The 20,754-nt window shown below is 46.1% G+C and overlaps 1 protein-coding gene across 1 annotated transcript in view; it reads right to left on the bottom strand.

The window, feature by feature from the left end:
* The window catches only part of LOC131923197 (aldehyde oxidase 1), a 65,172-nt gene that overhangs the window by 11,387 nt on the left and 33,031 nt on the right, over positions 1-20,754 (bottom strand). Inside the window, exons 20-28 of the mRNA XM_059278135.1 lie at positions 19,067-19,163; positions 15,962-16,086; positions 14,429-14,562; positions 13,579-13,666; positions 10,415-10,501; positions 9,454-9,645; positions 7,401-7,628; positions 2,339-2,434; positions 361-489 (exon numbers count right to left, since the gene is read on the bottom strand). Of these exons, the coding sequence (XP_059134118.1) occupies positions 361-489; positions 2,339-2,434; positions 7,401-7,628; positions 9,454-9,645; positions 10,415-10,501; positions 13,579-13,666; positions 14,429-14,562; positions 15,962-16,086; positions 19,067-19,163 (1,176 nt within the window). The remainder of the gene's footprint in view (positions 1-360; positions 490-2,338; positions 2,435-7,400; positions 7,629-9,453; positions 9,646-10,414; positions 10,502-13,578; positions 13,667-14,428; positions 14,563-15,961; positions 16,087-19,066; positions 19,164-20,754) is intronic.

A 20,754-nucleotide genomic window follows, 5' to 3' on the forward strand; every position in this document is an offset into this window, starting at 1 on the left:
GGTTGCAAAGCATTAATTTTCTCGGCACGTTTGTTCAGGCTTCAAGAAGCCAGAGTGAGAGGGGATGGAACTGTGATGGAGAGAGGGTATCACCCAAAGGCCCTGGCAAGAGGTAGGAGTCTGACTGAACACAGAGCGGGGAAGATACTGGCGTGTCTGGGATGGAGTTAAGAGAACTTGCTGGCCAGTGAAGCTGCGGGCCCAGAACCTCTGAGTGTTTGCTGTGTCACCTGCTGGGTCTGTGTGCCTGCCCTGAACTGAGGAGACATGAGGGATGAGCGACTCTTCGTGTCTGATCTCCAGCTATGGATTTCGCCCCGAAGGGTTAATGACTGATGTTGCTTTAGCAGCGGGCTTTACCTTTACTGCCAGTCCATTGAGATCCGCCACCACAGACCCTCCAGAGGCATTAGTGTTGGGGACGGTTTCTGTGCTTGTCCCACGCAGGTGGACGTTGGACATCGGCATCCTTAATTCACGGCTGACCACCTAGAATTTTGAACGTAAGTTTCTTTTCAGACACTTTGGTTAGTTGCAGACCTGGGCACATGCCCGGCTGGCACAGCACACGTCGGCTGGCACAGCACACGTGTGCAGCCCTTATATGTATGACAGGGATGAAGAAGCAGAACCATGAACTCCTTCGGGTACAAACCCCCCTCTCTTCTAAAATCCTGGTAGCTAGTCTGGACTCCAAGTTTCAAACACATTTTCTTTTTCGTGAGATTGATTTTCTCACATGAAATAACATCAGGAAAAGGCTCCAGGCTAGTGCAGCGGGGGAAAGCTTCATTTACATCTCTGTATTAATAAAATCAACACCATCAAGCTATTCTCACCCAATACTTTGCAAAATTCTAGCAAAGGGGCCATCACTTTAGCAGGAGCTGTCTGGTTTCTGTGCACAGCCTTGAACACACTGCAGGAAAAGAACACCTCTCAGAAAGGACGTGGGTCCCAGGAATACGTGCACCACAGAGGAGGGAAGGTGCTGGGGCTGTGGGCCAACAGGGGGCTCCATACTTGTAGTGCTGGAGAAAATCATTTTAGTTGATTCACATTCGTCTCTCTCTGACTAGCAGGATGCTTGATAGAGTTTGTCCACAGCTAGTCCAAGAACACAGGCATCCTGAGCCCTAGAGTCTCAGAAAAGCATCTAGACAGAGTCATGGGTTCTCAACATCATAAGATCTTTGGCTCAAGAAGGAAAACACTGAAATCTCACTGAAAAATTGAACTAGAGAACTCTCAAGTGCTAGCAGCATGAAAAACAAAAACCCCCTACACATCCCAAATCCCTGTAATTAAAAAAATCTAAATTACATCACTTGAGTTACTTTCACTCACCTGGAAAATAATCTAACTATTTCAACAATTCATCAACTTGAGTGTTAGTGGAGGGCACAATGCAACAACAGATACTTTATGGGAAACAATTTAGTAACATGTGTCAAGTCATTCCAAATACTCAGACCCCATGATCCAGTAATTCCTCTCCTGGCAAGTCATTTTAAGGAAACAATCATTGAGAGGATCCTAGGTTTATTTTGAGAACTATTCATTAAATAGTTCAATAACCAGGGTAGAGTTAATTACAAATACATCCCCCATGCAGCCATCAAAAGCCATGATTGTTAAGAACGTCTTCTGCTTGTCTGCTCTGTTTTTGAGACAGGATGTCACTCTGTGGCCGAGTTTGGCCTGAGTTTGATCCTCCTGCCTGAGCCCCCAGGGTGCTGGGATTTTAGTGGGCACACCATACCTGGCAATTGTAAAAAAAAAAAAAAATTGCAACGACAGGAACCAGGGGTCATTCTTTGTAAGGCTGGTTGTGAAAAACATGGCAATGAACAAAATTACACCAACAACATATTAGCGATTTTTATAATAAGAAATCAGACAAAATCGAAGGACCCCTACACAGAATTGCTAATAAACACTAGCTAGAGATATTCAAGTCTGATTTGTGTTATTGATTGTTCAGCGCCCTTAAGATAAAAACAGGGCAAGAAACATTACAATCTGTCAGAATTTACACATTTTTTCACCACCCAGCAAAAACTCAAAAAGAGGACAGTTCGGTTGTTAATACATCCAAAAGCAAACATGCGTCCGTCTTTAACAATAAAATGAACCCGTCTTTTGGCACACGCTTTTCTAGCATCCAGTGATAAAACTGACTTGTTTACACAGTTCCGGCTAACAGCTTAAAGCTTAAGCTGTCAGTTTTACAGCGTCCTACCCTTTTGTTTTGGGACAGAGAAATATGCCCCCAGTCTTCCCTCGGGAACACATCTGTGAGGACATACTCACCAGAATCCAGTGTTTGTGTTCTTACCTGAATCATTTTAGTGTGGACACCCTGCCCCATCTCAATCCCACCGTGAGTGACCAGCACAGAGCCATCGAGATAAACGTGAACCAGGGCAGCTGCCTGAGGAGGGGATGGAAAGAGATGAATCAGAAGAGGCGCTGACCCGTGTCAGGACGTGTCACCTCAACTAAAACACCTTCCACCCCTCCTCCTGGCCCAACCAGAGCCAAGGCAACGGCAGAGCAAGTATTGCATGGTGATCACCTCAAAATGCTAATCCAAATAAGGTGCACAGAGACCATTCATTGTTTGGTTGCAAAATGACCCTAAGTCAGCAGTTCTCAACCTTCCTAATGCTGCAACCCTTTGATATAGTTCCCTATGTTGTAGTGACCCCCCCAACCATAAAATTATCTCATTGCTGCTTCACAACTGTAGTTTTGCTATTGTTATGAATCGTAATATAAATATCTGACATGCAGGACATCTGATATGGGACCCGCAGAGGGGTCACGACCCACAGGTTGAGAACCAGTGACCTAAACCATCTTGGCACAGAACTGTAGACCCCTGGAGTGGTCACCTGGCTGTGCAGTTCTTCTGAAGGACACAGAAGCAACTGAGCTGAGCATAGAATTAAAAGCTCATCGCTCAGAAGCAGTTAGACAAAGTGAATGCATTTTACCACTGACGAGCATGTGGCTTCTCCCAAGTCTTACTGGGCTGAATTCACCTCAGGGTCTAATTCACTGTTACCTGTGATTGTTTATCTAAATTGTCAACTCGAAGGGACCTAGAACCACTGAGGAGAGAAATCTTGGGACATTCTAACCGAGGAGTCAGGAGTTTGTGTTGCTTGAAGTGGGGAAATTCACCCTCACGTGGGTGGCACCATTCCAAAGGCTGGGGTCCTCGACTACATAGAGTGAGCAGAGGGCCATCACTCACTGCTGCCTGCTTCCTGAATGTGGATGCAGGGTGACCATCTGTCTCGAGTTCCTGCCACTATGATGGACTGTGCCCTGAGCCACAATAAACCCTTCCTCCCCTCCACCGTGCCTGGCTTAATCTGGGATCTGTAAAGACAATATCTATAGAACATTCTGGTGATAAGGTAATTTCTACTCCATAAACGTAGAATTCTACCACGACTCTATTACTCAGGTTCCTTATAAGCAGCCCTGGTCACAAGCCAAAGTTCAGGAATTCCACATCAGTCACCAGATAAACCCACACAAAGGACTGCTTTTCTAGATCAACTCTTTGCCCACCAGAAGGACTTTCACATCCACATGTGGCCTGTGGACCACACCTGGAAAACTGCCCCTTTATCAATAGCCAAAAGTGTGTGTTACCTGGTGAACAAGCTGAAATCACCACTATTCAAGGAAGACACTTATGACAGTGAACGCAATCTCTATTTTCCTGATCAACAGGTGAAAACTAGTGATGTCTTGACAAAGGCACTCAGTGCCCAAACAGGCAGTCTTAGAATATCAAGCCATATAGTAGACCTAAGGACTCTGCAGAGATGTGACAGATCGTGTTTATGTGACCCTTGGAGATACCATTTCATGTTCCCGGCATTTCTTCCCAAATGAAAGATAAGGAGTGGAATTTTCTGCCGAGAGCCCAGAGCTGGCTGCCTGCACTGTGGGGCCAGACAGAACAGTCACTCTGGGATTTGGTCTACTACATTTCACAGTACTCTGGCAAGGACGGATCCTAGGTCATCCCTTCATATTGGACATAATGCCTCAGATGTACTAGGTGCTCGACATCTTTGGTACATGAGTTCACGAGAGCACAGTGATTCGGCCTATTTCATATATGTTTTGTATTTTGTCTCCTTGGCTCTGGTGAACGAGGGTGGGATCCATAGGTGAACTTAGTATGTGTGGCTAAGCTACAGTCACACTGGATTTCATGTGTTCTCCACTGCATGACCCTGCTGGTGAGAACATACTTCCTGCAGGTCCAGGACAGCCTCTGTGTCAGAGGCTGCTGAGTAATTTGTTCCACGTGGTGTTGCAAACTCCTCCGGCCACTAAAAATGTCAAATTTGGTTCCTTTAAGTGACACATCACAGGGCTCACTGTTAGCCTCACAAAAGATAACAAAGCTCCAGCTGCAAAACCAGCCCAACTAGAGTGCTGAGCCAGATGGTTCCCCGATATATAGAGAGAACTTTGTTGGCCTGGTGAGAAGTTAGCTCTCATCCCAAGAGTCCCCAAATGCCTCAGGCAGGCCACAGCTGGGGCCCTACTCTATGCCACTGTGATAAGCCCTGGAAAGGTAGAGGCTGACTAGATGCCACCTGCATCCTTCAGGGTTCACAGTCTAAAACTGAAAGCACCTGTAGGTGAGGTGCATTGGACCCCCTGAGCAGCTGGGTGAGCGCTGCTTCCGCTCGGGAAGGCACTGTGAGACAATGAAGACGTGCGTGCATATGGAGTTAGGCATGCTCAGGTCAAATCTTGCTCTGCCTCTCACAAGCTGACTGACCTATAGCTATGGGAATAGTGTGCAGACAGTTATTCCCCTTCCCTGCAACCTATGCGTGCACACTTTTTGCATTTTAAACAAAGGGTCTGTGCACATAAACCTGAAATGTTGCTCTGCCCAGGGATGGGCCGTGAGGAATTCCTGGAGCTATCCATGTCCTTAACCCCGCCCCCCCCCCCCCCATCAGTAAACAACATCTTGAGAAACAGATTGCTAGCCCCCTGTGTCTCCTGCCAGAAGACAGACAGAATCACCATCGAGATGAGATTGAGGCCAGCACAGACAAACCCACCAGTCCGGGCTTCTGTGCGTGTGTGTGTGTGTGTGTGTGTGTGTGTGTGTGTGTGTGTGTGTGTGTTGGGGGCGGTGCTTGAGTCTCATTCCCTGTTCCCTCCTCTATTTGCTTTGCTGCAGAACACAGCCTTTCAGGACGTGCTTTCCAGCAGGTGTTTTGTATGTTACAAATCCCCAACCCTCCACACAGCCCTAAGCGAAGCTCTGAAGCACAGCGATCCACACCTCCTCACAGCTCTGAGGAGGAAGCTGCAGTCCTGGCCCTTGCCTCCTCTCTCCTAGGGTCAGCTGACTCCCACCTCACTTCCATCTAAGGGTGCCTGGGGGAGACAATCTCCAGAGCTGCCTGGACACCAGGGTCAGTCTTGGCCTGGATTCTACCGGCTGTGGAGCAGTGGGCAGGGTTTTGAAACTCCCCGAATTTCAGTGTTCTCACCGTGAAAATGAGAACACAAATTTTGTAGGTTTGCCTGAGGGTAGAGTGAGACAAAAATCTAAAAGATTTGTTTTATTTTTATCTGTGTATGTTAGATACACACACATGCACACACAAATACGCATACACACTACTCACATGCACACACACACATACACGCACACATACATGCATACTCACCACACACACACACACACACACACACACACACACACACACCCCTAAGAGGACACAGAAGATTGATGGATGCCCTGAAGCTGAGTTACAGGCAGCTGTGTGCTAAACAGCATAGGTTCTGGGAATTGAACCCCATCCTCTGCAAGAACAGCAATTGTTCCTAACTGCTCAGTCACCTCTCAGCCCTGAAAGAAAATCTAGGCAGACTTATAGCACAATAATTAGTTTTCAAATGACCTTTTGTGAAGGTTCTGGTGGAGGAATGAGAGCGGACTGCTTTGTGGTGGCGGAAGTACTACACAATGGCCACTGTTACCCACCGGCAGCCTGACATGTAGACCCATGACCTCCATCTCAGGACTCAAGAGGATCCACGACTGCTCCTCTGTGATTCTGTCTGCCCAAGGACAGACGGCCTGGCTGATCTTTATGCTAGCTGCCAGCTGGGTGGCAATACATTTATCCCCCCCCAAATTCACTGCTCACAACCGTTTTCCCAAGGGGAGTTTCCCCTCCCTTCCCTTTCAAGAATTGCGCTTCTGTCTTTGTCCTCAACCGTGCCTCCTGACTATCTCCCTCATCTGAGGAAATCTTGTGCAGATGGCTGAGTGTGGCTCTGGGTTCTCCGTGTTCAGTTCCACCAGTGCCAACAGGCAAGGGGGGAGGAGCTACAGCAGGACAACCACGCGCGCCCATCCTCTGAGCCTCCGCGTGCTGCTTAAAGCTGCGTGCAGATGTTCTCAGGATGATGCCAAGCTCAGCTGGGTCAGTTAGGTGAAAGGATAGAGATGGAGAGAGGGAAGGACCTTCCTGCCAACTGCTCACGGTCTTCTCTGCTCCTTCTACACACAGCATAGGCTCTGAGGGAAGCCTGTCTCATAGCCCCACTCACCCCTGGTTACTCCTCGATGAGACTTACCCAAAAGGAGAGGAACAGCCAAGTGATGCATCTCTGTGTATGTACAATACACACACACACACACACACACACACACACACACACACACGTAGTAAGTTAGATAAGGAGTCCCCCTCCCTACTATACAGCAAGCTAGAACACAGCAGTCCTTCACCAGTGAGTACACACAAGTTTCATTCAAAACCAGAGGCGGAAACAGTAAGTGAGGTTTAGTAGCTAAGCAAAGGCTTCTCTAGTCAGCTAAAGGAGCTACAGCAATACTTCACAGTCTTCCCTCTTAACAGTTATGAGGAGAACCAATTCCTAAAAGTTGTGTTTAAATAGTTAAATAATTTTCTCTTCTAGGTTTAGTTGACCCTTACCTAGCAAGGCAATAGGGCCCCCGGTGCCCCACAGTTTCCCATTTCTACTTCATGTCTAGAAACACGAAGTCACAGTGGCTGGAGGAGGAATCTCTTACTGGACAACATGAACATCCAGGCCCCTGAGCAGTTATCGAAACTGCTTAGCACCAGCCAGGAGTAAATCACAGTTCCCCCACTTCCCACCAAGAATGCTTCTGCCCACAGTGGGGGTATAAGCAGACAAGCTCCCGTGTTCCAGAGTCATACAGGCTTTGCTGAGCACAACCTGGGTGGGGTTGGACACAGGGCAGTGCCATCCTATGGCTAATCCAATGCGGGGGACAGTTCCTCAGTACCTTCGTTCCCAGGCCTCTGCCAGGTGACAGCCCCACCTGTGTTTCAAGAACTGACCTGTCCCATGGCTACTGAGCCAACACCCACAGGAAACTTCAGGGGAATCATGGCCAGCCCCCTCTTCTTCCAGGAATTCTCTGCGTTGAATTTTCCTACAGCTGCTTTCCTCAGAGAGTAGGAAGACTTGGCCATGCATTCTCTCCAGCACTCAATGAGGGTCTTGGCACTGAGCTCTTGCTTGTAGTGGGTAATATCGATTTCCTTGTACATATTTATGGTTCGAACCTACCAAAGGAGAGGAGATTAAGAAGTGAGGGGAAGCTCAGAAGGCATAGTCTTGTCCGCCACTTCTGCCCTTCCTGAAAGGGCCAACCTACATTCCGCCTAAGTGTTGCTAAAGCCATTCTCAAAGCACGACATCTTTCTTGTCCTCCACTCAGAACCCATTGACTATGCCAGACTCTCTTGTTTCTATGCTACTCTTGTGCAAGATTATAGGATGGAATCCTTGGCCTCTATTTCCATGTATCTCAGTATGGCCCAGGTATGTTCCCGACTCTTGGTTCTTGTATTTGTGGACATCTGTTGAAAGATGCCCGGGCTATGCAGCCTGGGTTATTTAGATGCTATGGTGAGACAGGACCACTTGCTCCCAAAGCCAACCAGCAGGGGTATTTGTTTAAATGTAACTGATGGCTAGGAGGAAGAACACATGAGATTACTTTGTAAATTATTGGAGAGATTCATGCATGTGTACAATGCATTTTAATTGTTTCCATTACCCATTTTCATTTTTAGTATCCCCCGCCCCCACCCACCTACATCCCCACCCCATCCCCATCTCCGTCCCACTGAAACCTTTCTGCTTCCCAAGCTCCCCGACCTGTGCATTTTTTGGTGTGTACGAGCAACTATATGTAATTATGATTGCTTGTGTAGACATGGGCAAGAGGTTATTTTCTGAAGCATGCACAACTGACTAGTGTCTACAACACTGAAGAAAGCCATATGCCCTGCCGTCGGCAACCATTAAAAGTCCCTCAAGGCAGGGTGAAGCCTCATGAGTTTCTTCCAGGATCCATGTGTGTGTGTGTGTGTGTGTTTTCCTGGGTACCCCTTTTCATCCTTTGATTTCCCTGCCCCAGTACAGAGGAGGCTGAAAGAGGGGTAGACAGCACAGCGTGTTTCCCTACCTAACTCTGCTAGAACCTGGGTGGGAAGAGGCGCCAGGGAGGGAATTACCTTTGCTAATGAATGAAGTTGAGGCTGAGCAACCTAATGACTGAAATGATAGACCTGTGACCGCTTCCCCGAGATGCTAGGGAAACAAGGAAAGGGGTCCGGCGGTAATGGTGGCTACACCGCTGCTGTGGTTTGGGTGTGGTTTCTCGCCCAACTACAGGGACATCTGCCGTGAGCTTCTCAGTATAGTGGTGTTAAGATGGTGAAGGCTTCAGAGGTGAGGCCGGGCAAGAGGTGATGTCCTCTCCAGAGACTCAGTACTTCTCATGAGACCCTGGTTACTTCCCGGAAGACTGAGTTACTGGCAAAGAGTGAGTCTGATTGCCAGATCTTTCTCCAACCTCCTGTCTTGCCACGTGACCCCTCTGGGTAAGATCCAACAATGTCAGTTGCTGCTGCACAGTCATCAGAGCCAAGCCAATGTCAGCACCATGGCCCTAGACTTCTGAAGTCTGAGTCAAACAGACCTCAAGTGTGTGTGCATGTATGCATATACACACATGTATATGTAAGCATATATACATATGTATGTACACACACACACACACACACACACATATATATATGCAGACATTTTGTTATAGCAATACACAATGACAATACAAACGCAACTAATGGGAACTTCTCACTAACCAGGTGAAAATCACACTCTTAAAAATAGTGCTTCCCAGTTTTTTTAAGGTGGAGCATGAGTAAGACAAGGACCACTACACTTGGTTCCTGACTGTCTTAACTGGTTGACTGGGCAAACTCAGGCAAATGATTTACTCTCTGGATCGCCCTCTCTAATTCTTCAACCCGAATCATCCCAAGCATTCCCAGATCAGATAGTCAACATCTTTCATGTGCGAGACTCGAAGAGGGTTACCTGCTCGGGGGGCAGGCCGCACTGGACTGCCACTTCTGTGATGCAGGCTTCGGTGATGAGCCCTGCCTGAGGGAAGCCAAACCCACGCAAAGCTGTGTTGGATGGGAGGTTGGTTTTGCAGACCCGGCCCCGGCAGCGTAGGTTGGGAAACTTGTAAGTGTTGTCCATCTTCAGAAGTCCCATGTCTATCACCTGGAGAAACCCAGAATGGATGTGAGAAGACCTCAGCCTTCTGTGCATGTCCTACCGTGCAGACACCTCACAATGAAACCAGGCTGGAAACAGCATCCCTCTTCACATCTCAGCAAAAAACGCTCGAAGATGTGATACCCTAGTTAAATATATTTTGCTGTAAGATAATTTGAAAGGATTTGAATTCTTCTCAATTATTACCTTTAATTTTCACACTTTAAAGCAAATGCATTTTTTCCAAGTTCCAACTATTTCCAGAATGCTTGGATATGTTTATAGCTCCCAAGCATAAATAGTGTAGAAATTTTAAAAGGAGTTCTGGTATCTGTTTTAATGCATGGATATTCAACCAGAAGAAATCATTTCATCTACCAAATGTGGATATTTAGCAATGTCTGGAAATAGTTTTGGCTGCTAAGATTGGGAGGTAGCATGCTAATGACATCTACAGGCCAAGGATGCTGGTGACTATCTCACAATGCACAGGGTAGCCCCTGTTACACAATTGAAAATATCCACAGGGCCAAAGCTTGGAAAGCTTGGTCTAGTGCTCACATCTAGGTATGGGAAGCACAGAGAGGAAACACAGACATGAGCTTGGCCAGGGTCTCTGGGCTTCACTTGTGGTTTTCAGGGAGTAACTCTATGCGATTCTGCAGTGAGAGTCTCCATACTTTCAGTAAATGTTACGTAAAGAGTGTATAGTTCCTGGTCGAATCATTTTATGTAACACTCTTTGGAGAAAGAAAACTTCCTTTAATACACTTACCCACAATGACTCATCCAGAGAGTGCCCTCCATTGCAATAATGTTCCACGTCCAGGGCCAAGATTCTGCCATCGTTCATGAATCCAGCCTGGGGGTGGGGAAGGGAGGGAGGGAGGGAGGGAGAACTGACTGTTGATACTGGCTTAAGAGGTCAAGTCCATATAAAGTTCGCTTAGTCATAGTTTGGAAAGGCTTCATGGAGTGAGGTTTGATAGCTGTTTCTTGGATATGGAGCTGGCTTAGAAAACACTGTGTGGTAGTCAGTGTTAATTATCAGTTCAATAGATCTAGAATTTCTATGAGACAGGTTTCTGGACATCCCTGGGTGGGATCATCTTGATTGGGTTAACTAAAGTGGGAAGACCAACCCTAAAGGTGGGTGGTACCTGCTGTGAGATGTATGGCAAATGTGTTGCTAATTAATCAATAAAACACTGATTGGCCATTGGCTAGGCAGGAAGTATAGGCGGGGCAAGGAGGAGAATAAAGCTGGGAAGTGGAAGGCTGAGTCAGAGAGACACTGCCAGCCGCCACCATGACAAGCTGCATGTGAAGATCCTGGTAAGCCACGAGCCATGTGGCAAGGGATAGGTTTATGGAAATGAATTAATTTAAACTGTAAGAACAGTTAGCAAGAAGCCTGCCACGGCCATACAGTTTGTAACCAATATAAGTCTCTGTGTTTACTTGGTCGGGTCTGAGTGGCTGTGGGACTGGCAGGTGAGAGAGATTTGCCCTGACTGTGGGCCAGGCAGGAAAACTCTACCTACAGGTACCATCCCCTTGGCTTAGGTCCTCGACTGCATCAAAGGAGACCAGTAGCTGAGCACAGTTCTCACGGCTTTCTTCTTCCTGACTCTGTGTGTGTGCTGCAATGTGAGCAGCTCCTGTCGCCTTGACTGCCTCCATGATGCACAGAACCCTCTAACTACAAATCAAAATAAATCCTTATTCCTTTAAATTTATTTTAGAGTGTTTTATCACAGCCCCAGGAAAAGTGAATAGTATACTGTGTTAGCTCTCCGGCTATCTTTGACATGGAAATTAATCAGGTAATGTGTGGAAGTAGAAGCAGATGATCAACATGAAGCAAGGGCCCTTTAGATAAATTATCGACAATACTATACAGATATTAATCTCATTTCTTGTCCTCACACTTCTCTCTGTCACTGAACATCACTGCCATGGTGATGACCTCTGTACCTATGGTCCGGTCTTTTTAATAAAGGCACATTTAGGTGAAGGGTATTTCTGTTTCAATGTCCTGTTTTCATTTTTCCCCCCAACACTTAACACAAACAAGATCATCGTTTTCTTTCCAGAGTACTCACTGATTCCAGAATTTTTTTCTTTTAGAAATCTCCAGGCTGTGTTCTGTGGCCTTATTCATCATGCGGTTCTAAGGTTTTCAGCAAATACTAGTCTGTTTTCTACAGTACACTCTCGAGCTCATCTGTTCCATATCCTCCAACCATGTCTCAACTCAACTGCTATCTGTCTGTATTCATCCCGCCTTCTGCGGCCACCTGCTCATCTTCACACTCTCAGGTCATCCTGTCTGCAGCAGTCACATGAGCCTCCCGTAAGTACTTACCCAGTTATGGTACATGACTTATCAACAATCGACTTAGTCTCGCTGTTCTGTGTGAGGCCAAGTTTAAAGTCGTTATTCTGGGGCGTTTAGCCTCCCCTCGGCTGGCATCTGGGCACACAAGACTCCATTTCCTAGCTATCCCCACAGCTAGGTGGCAAAGTCAGTCTCAAAGATGTTTGGACAGAAGCCAGGCCCACAACATACAGGTTTGACACTTGATAAATCATCCACATGAGTATGCCTTTGCCTATGGCCTTGTGTAGATGGCTCTGTGGTGGACTCAGAGTCCCTGTATAGGGCTCCAGTAGAACCCTCGGGGATGATGCAATATTCCATGTCTACATGTGCAATATGGTAGTCAACAGCGACAGGTGGCCACTGTGTAACTTGAAATATTGTTAACGCAACTGTAGAACATCGTCTTAGTTTAACTGTATTTTGTTCATTTAAATGTGAATTTCAATAGTTGTCTGCACCTAGTGGTTACAACATTAGAGAGTACAGTATCAAAAGATAAAGGTGCCATTAGAGAAACAAGGCCCTGAATGATTGGAGCAGGTTCTCCCTCCCCAATCTATGCGGGCTACAAAGCTGCTACCTAAATGCGAAATAACATAATAAAGGTCTCAGATCCTGAGAGATTTGGGTTATTTGTTAAAGCTGTCAGAAAAATTTAAAATGTAAAATAGTCTTTTAAAAGGCAAAAAGTTAATTATTTTCTACTATAGAAACTTTTCTAGTAATTTCTGGGTCACAGTTTTTCAAGATACGCTTGATATATTAAAAATGAGGAACCATTTGCAAATAATTGCAATTTCATATAGCACTATTGTTATAGGCGTTTTTCTATTTTTACCTTTTATGTGTGAAAAGAATGGTTATCAGATCTACTTTCATGGACATACGCAGTCACAGGCTTTCCAATTATTCACTCTGCAATGCACAATTCTAGCTGGTACTTTCTCTCACACTGACATCTCTGAGCAAAGCAGGAAATCTCACTGAACCGTGTGGTAATTAAACCAAGGCACAAGAAGTAGAAAGACAGACCGCCATTTTGTCCTGGCTGATTTTTTATGTCAATTTGACACATGTTAGAGTCATCTGAGAGGAGGGAACTTCAATTGAGAAAATGTCTCTATAAGATGGGGCTGTAGGCAGGCTTGTAGGGTATTTTCTTAATTAGTGATTGATGGGGAAGGGCCCAGCCCATTGTGGGTGGTGCCATCCTGGGCTGGTGGTCCTGGGTTCTATAAGAAAGCAAGCTGAGTAGACCTTGGAGAACAGACCATTCCTTCATGGCCTCTGATTGGCTCCTGCCTCCAGGATCCTGCCCTGCTGGAGTTTCTGCCCTACGCTTTCAACGATGGACTGTAATATGGAAATGTGGGTGAAATAAACCCTTTTCTCCCTAGTTGCTTGGTGTTTCACCACAGCAGTAGGCACTGATGAAGACACATCTGTTGATGTGATTTTTCTTCCCCCAGCAGAGCAGCCAGACACTGCCGTCTGCATTTGTAGAACGCTCCATTTGCAACACAAATCCTTCCTCAATTCGTTCTTCTGCTCACCTTATACTTCCCAAGGTAGGGGTGGCGGCCTCCAGTTATGAGCATGTCTTCTCCTCGTTCCAGAATACAGCGGACTGCACGGCCATGTCTGAGACAGAGAGTAAGGAAGGAGGAGACAAGCAAGGAAGTGAGCTAGCTATTATTCAGCAACGATATTACGCCTTCCGGGTGTGGCGTGGCGGCCCCAAAGGCATTTCCTATGGCGAGGTTTTGAGATCCTCCTTTAAAACCAGTAAGCTAAATAAATGTAAGCTTAACCCCAAAAGTATCTATTTAATTCAAGAGAGAGGAAAGAGAGAGAAGGGGGGGAGGAAGGATGATTTTGGGAGATAAGCAGGTTACATATCTGATCTATAAGCCTATAGTTCAAACTCTCAGTGCTTGGGACAAGTAACCCCACCCACTCAGGACCTGTTCCTGTTGACTTTCCAAGCATCACAATATTTCATTTTTGCTTGTTTATTATTTATTTATTCTGGTTTTTCAAGACAGGGTTTGTCTGTGTAGCCCTGGCTGACCTGGAACTTGTTCTGTAGACCAGGCTGGCCTCAAACTCACAGAGATCCACCTTCCTGTGTGTCCTGAGTGCTGGGATTAAAGGTGTGGGCCACCACCACCCAGCCCAAGTATTGTAATATTTTTACAATGGCTTTCATCATATTTTTCAGTAACTGATACTTATTTTGGTTCTTACTTAGCTTGACAACAAAAGACAAAAGTTTCATAAGCTGGCATCCTGTTTGTATGTTGGTTGGTAATGTGTGATCTTATATAACCTTAGCCTGGATTCTTTCTCATTACAAGTGCTGCTATTAAGATTTCATTTATTTAACAGATCTCTCTCACTTACTTGCTGGCGGCAAACGCGGTGATGGCTGCCATGATGCTGGTTTTGCCCACCTTTCCTCCAAATGCCCCGCCAACACGCCGTACGTGACACATGACCTTGTTGACCGAGAGCTTCAAGGAAGAGGCAACTATATCCTGTGAACAATAACAGTTTTCATTAATCTGGCCCATCTTCAGCAAGACTTACGGGTATCACTGTCATACCCACAAGCTTAGCAGGAAGACTGTTCCTGAGTGTCACAACATTTACACAATTGGATTCCATAATGTTGAATATGATATATAAGCCATGAGGTTCATGTGGTTATGATAAATGACAGAGAGGAAAATGTCCAATAACCTTACCATTACCCGAAACCATGCTTCTGGATATTAGACTAGAATGACATTGCCAAACCACTGTTAATAGTAACTAGTTCTTTCTATAGCAGTGAAAGTGCCAGCCAGAACCTCAGCCAGAGTATCCTTCCCGAACTAATCCCTCGAGGGATGTTTCCTGAAACAGTAAGATGTCGTGGCCCTCTAAGCTTCTCTATTTGCCTGTCTCTACCTTTCATGTCCTTTCTGGGTTACTGTGAATACTGACCAATTGGTCTTCCCAGGATATGGGTTCCTCTTTTGGAATACTTATATTCCATTCTAATATTTATAGATCGTTTTGTCTTAACAACTGGCTTTGATGGAGGGGGAGCCCAAGATAAATGGCCCATTGTCACATAGGGAATGGAACAGAACAGCTGTGGGACAGCAATTATCTGGTCCCTCTTGATGGTCCACCTTCCTGTGTGGCTGTTCACATCCACACACTCCTCCTCTGGCTCCTGGGCACCCCCCCCCCCCCACTGCTCCCGGATCCCTTCGCTTTGCTCCCTGACTTTGACCTCGATGCTTGGACCAGTTCAGACAGGCATCATCTCCATCCTTGCATGTGAGTGGCCTGAGACATGGGACACAGGCAAGTGACGTTTTCAGAAGAGGCAGGCAGGTGAATGGGTGAGCGGTGTTTGTGCCGTGGAACCCCCAGGGGTAGCCTCTCCTCCACCGTGTAACAAACCTCACCCCCCCTACAAAGGCAAGTGAAAGCTGCTTCTCTGTAGGATCTCTGGGTGATTCTGACCCTCGCCACACTCTCCTCTCTCTTAATTCCTCCCCTCATGGTCTTCTTGACTTAGCGGGTTTAGCGCCTCGCCACGTCTTTTCCAAATGCGTTTCCCAACTGTTCTCATGAACTAGGTACTATGAGCTTGAGAAGCCAGGGCTTTCTCATTTCCCCCTTGTGTCCCAACAGCCAAGAGGACACCAAAAGATGTCTGCTGGCTGCATAATTTATTTTGAAGCTATGGATCCACAAACAAAGACTACTCTCTACTTTAATAAAAAACCCTCTCCTAAGTTAGGAAACTATATGGCTGTCAATATCCAATTTAATATGGCTCTTAGTACGTACTACGTTGTTTTGCCTGTAATTGTACTTGGTACATTTTGCTGGCAGAAACCATTTAGCCACGTCCCCTCATCAATGACCCCATGTTACCTGTATGTATGTGGGAAACTGTGTGGACACATAGATGTCAATTTCTCCATCCTCTCCTTTGGGAACAACCAGCATGCTTTGGGTTTCCATATAAAAATGTTCCTGACCTCCTATGTGTATTTCACCTGTCAGGAGAATACTTAGATGTCAAAAGCTGATGGAAAAACCAGGCACTCTCTCCCACCCACTGCCGTTGACTCATGACCCAGAAACTCCACCGAGTGAGCTCTACACAGAGAAGCCACACACAGTGAAGGGCGACGAACACCAACATTCAGCTTTCAGGTTGGAAGCGGAGTTGCGGAGGGGAATCTCATGCCTGTCAGTGTGTGCAGCCAGAGCCCTAAGGAAAGACATCTGAGTTTCTAGAGTCAAAATTCTGTGACAGGAGACTTGTAGTTCCAAGATGAGATGGAATATTATGTTCCTCCCACTAAATACATCTAGTCACCTGAACCTTAAATGCAAACTGATCTAAGAAGTATGAGAGTTAACTGTGAAAAATGGAGTCATTCATTCTAGGATTTCTAACTGTGTATATGTACTCCAAAACTATCTCCCAAGCACAACCCAAAGCGATAAGGGCCTACTTGTAACTCCCAGGTTCTATTTTTTTTCCCCCCGAGACAGGGTTTCTCTGTGTAGTTTTGGTGCCTGTCCTGGATCTCACTCTGTAGACCAGGCTGGTCTCACAGACATCTGCCTGGCTTTGCCTCCTAGTGCTGGGATTACAGGCGTGTGCTACCACGGCCCAGCCCAGATTCTAATTCTTATCTACCAAATACTGACACATGCCAATCAGAATGTACCTGAGTCCCTCCACTGATGCTGACAAAGTCACTGGGCTTTCTTAGGATAGAGCTTGGATAATCTTTTCTTCACCAACAAACCCTGACCTTTTCCTTCATTCCCCATATAATAGGGCAACCCTTCTCTGTATGAGTCTCCCACATTGTATTTCTATTTCTTGTATATTATCCCCCAAATAAATCCATTAATATCTCTCTCTCTCTCTCTCTCTCTCTCTCTCTCTCTCTCTCTCTCTCTCTCTCTCTCTCTCACACACACACACACACACACACACACTGCAGACTGACAGAAGTCACTGAAAGGTAGAGATAAAAATCAGAGTGAGTAGGGACTTCAGCATACGAGTAAAGGCATCCTACCAGCAGTTGGCTTTCAGAATTACTGCTATCATGCACCTCATGTGTGCCAGAAATCCCAAAACACCCACAGGCAAAGTAAAAACCTCACCCCCCCTACAAAGGCAAGTGAAAGCTGCTTCTTTGTAGGATCTCTGGGTGATTCTGACCTCGCCACACTCTCCTCTCTCTTAATTCCTCCCCTCATGGTCTTCTTGACTTAGCGGGTTTAGCGCCTCGCCACGTCTTTTCCAATAGCGTTTCCCAACTGTTCTCATGAACTAGGTACTATGAGCTTGAGAAGCCAGGGCTTTCTCATTTCCTCCTTGTGTCTCAACAGCCAAGAGGACACCAAAAGATGCCTGCTGGCTGCATAATTCATTTTGAAGCTATGGAAAAGCAAACAGCCTCATGAAAGCCAAAGAACCCTAAGGAGAGGCGTCTAGGAATACAATCCCTTTAGCCGAGAATCAGTCGACACCAACCAGACAGCACAGAAGGACCTGGAGCCCCACCCCGACCTACAGAGGTTAAGAGGGGAGCCCAGACTCCCACCCATGTCAGGATGTCCTGAGTGCCCCCCAACTCCTTGCTGGGCCATGTCAATGATCCCAATGAGAAATCTGCACTTTTGTTCTCATGGGGCAGTGACAAGGTACCGTCCCCGCTCCCTCTTGTCCACCTGCACCGGGTCAGTTCCAGTACAGGAGACATTACTAAGATCCCCACTACTGTAATCTAGTATTCCAACTATTCCAGAGTCTATAAAAAGTCACTCATCTGTCCAAGAACCAGGAAAATCTCAACTTCAACGAGAAAAGACCAAACACAAATATTTGGGTCACCTGATACGTGAAAGCGGCTATTATAAAAATGCTTCCATGGAAAATAATCAAAATGTAGAATCTTAACAAAAGAAAGATATACAAATGTCAAAAGGAAATTCTGCAACAGAGAAACGCAAAATCAAAAGTTTTAAAAGTTCAATGGATGGCCTCAATAACAGGGTGGAATCAAGAGCAGAAGTGATTAATGAACAAGAAGAACAATAAAAGCAGCCGGGCGGTGGTGGCGCACACCTTCAATCCCAGCACTCGGGAGGCAGAGGCAGGTGGATCTCAGTGAGTTCGAGGCCAGCCTGGTCTACAGAGTGAGTTCCAGGACAGTTAGGCTGCACAGAGAAACTGTATCTTGAAAAAAATCCAAATAATAATAATAATAATAATAATAATAATAATAAATAATAACAATAATGACAATAAAAATATGCCAATCTAAAAAATGTAATAGAGTAGAAAAAAATGGATTCTCATAAACCATGTGACCAAGAAAAGGGATCTGACGCTTGTGTCACTAAAATCAAATATTTGAGAAGTAGTGGCTGAATATTTCCCGAACTTGGCAGAAGATATAAGCCCACAGATTTAAGAAGCTGAGTGACCCCCAAACTGGATAAATCCAAAGAAATCTTTGGCATGACTCAGCATGGTTGAATTTCAAAAGAACTAGACAAAACAAAATCCTATCCTGAAAGCAGCCAGATATCTTGGTCAGTGCCTGCTTTGCAAGGGAAAAGCACTTGTAAGAAGACGCTATTCTTTCTCCCCAGTAGCCATGGTGGCCGGAGGAAGTGGGTCAAAACTTTTCTAGTGTAGTCAACTGGGAATTCTGTATTTGGTGAAAACATCCTTCAACAATGAGAAGGGAACCACAGAACCAGGACAGGCTGGGGGTGGATGAGAAGATGCCCTGTTTCTGGGTTCCTTACCTGACCTGTGAGTCCCCCCCACACACACACACACACATCGGAGCCACAGGGAAAGGCGGTATGAGCAAGTTATCTGCTCTCCAGGAGCAGCATCCACTGAGGCTGTGGGATGGTTTCTAGAAGGCAAGGGAATTCCTAAACTAGACATGCCCAGAAAGTTTCCCTGCTGCTCAATTTTAAAGAAAGTTTTACCTTCAAGAATTTGGTCAACCATTTTAAATGCTTCATCAATATCCCCACACTCCAGTTTCCTTTCTGGCCCAAAGAAGGACTTGTGTTGTATAGCTTCCTGGAAAGAGAACAGAAAAGTGAGGCAGCCTGGGTTAGAAAGCCTGCCCTCTGGGAGTCCCAGGCCCTGTGGAAAATGATAGGGTCTGTGGAGCATTCCTCCTGTGGAAGGAATCCAGGCACTCTCCCATTGGCCCTGGGAAGCTAAGTTGAAAGGCAAGCTTCAGAGACTCTCCAAAAAAACAAATGCAAATGTGCACAGGGAATCCAAGTACACTGAGCCTGCTTAGAAAATACCTAATACCTAGAGGATCCAGGATGGGACTGTTGTTTTCTAGGCAGACGATTCTCTGGGATTAATAATCCATTTTATGTAGCCAAGGCCACTTAGCTGACTCAGACCCAGACAGCGCTATCTATCCATGGATCCTAGAGTCTGACTGTAGGCCTCCCTGAGCATCCTCTGTGGCAGGCACACATACAGCTTGTCGTGAAATGAGACATGTAAAGGGCTCCATGGTATAAATGCCATAAAATGCTAGTAGCTAAAACCACTGATGACTGGAGTCACAGGCTCGGCCTGCTAGACTCATGCTCCTCCTTCAGGACCATGAGCATTTCATTTGCACAGGGCAGTGGAGTACCAGGGGCCATCCACCCTGGATGGATGGTTCACATAAGGCTTGCCTGGGTACCACAAGCCCATGTACGCACTGGATTTCCTGGTGCCTGGTTAAGATGTACCTTGGTACACACAGTCAGGGCTGCAGCTACCGTCACCAGTGTTGGGTACTTTGTCTAGTTCTGGGAATCCATATTGCTGCAATACGAGATGACTGATGTGTCCTGTCTTACCAGCATCATCTACCATAGGTTACTGAACATCTGAAATGTCAGGCTGCCAGTGGTTGGGGATTCGCTCCATTCCGATCCCTCTGGCCACCAGAAACTGTATAGACCTCTCCTCTGCTCACACCTTCAGATGCTGTAACGTGCCATTTCCTCTCCTGGAAACGCAGGTGGCTTTGTTTTCAGCATGGCAGGGCTATGGTTTTGGGGGGGACGTTTGCCCCGTGCCCCTGGGTGACCCCACTGTTTCTTCATCTGGTGGGGATAATAACAGTTGTTTGATCTCACTGGATTGTTGTAAGCACTTAGTGAGGTAGCATGAGTGAGTTCAACTTAGCACCAAGCCAAACAGGCATGCGGAGCTCTGTCTGGGCACTGGTCATGGGTCACAGATCTGCTGCTGCTGACGGAGAGAGGCTGGAAAGGGCACGCTTTCTTTCTCACACTTGTTCCAAGATTTTTGGTAGAGTCTCTCCATTTCAAATTCTAGAAAGCATAAGCTGTGTGAAGCCTGAGTTACTGACGAAGATGTATTTGTTTTCAGACACTTTTGCCGGGAACGTTTTCATACTTGAAACCAACTCAAACGCTTTTTAAAAAATTAATTAAAAGTTCAGATATGCCATGTTTTTTAAAGGTGATTTTTCTTTTTTTTAAATGTATTTTATTTCTTTTTTTAAGATTTATTTTCATTTTATGTGCATTAGTGTCTCATCTGAATGTATGTCTGTGTGAGGGTGTTGGATCCCCGGGAACTGGAGTTACAGACCGTTGTGAGCAGCTGTGTGGGTGCTGGGAATTGA

This window comes from Peromyscus eremicus, chromosome 13 (genome assembly GCF_949786415.1).
Source record: "Peromyscus eremicus chromosome 13, PerEre_H2_v1, whole genome shotgun sequence".
NCBI lineage: Eukaryota > Metazoa > Chordata > Mammalia > Rodentia > Cricetidae > Peromyscus > Peromyscus eremicus.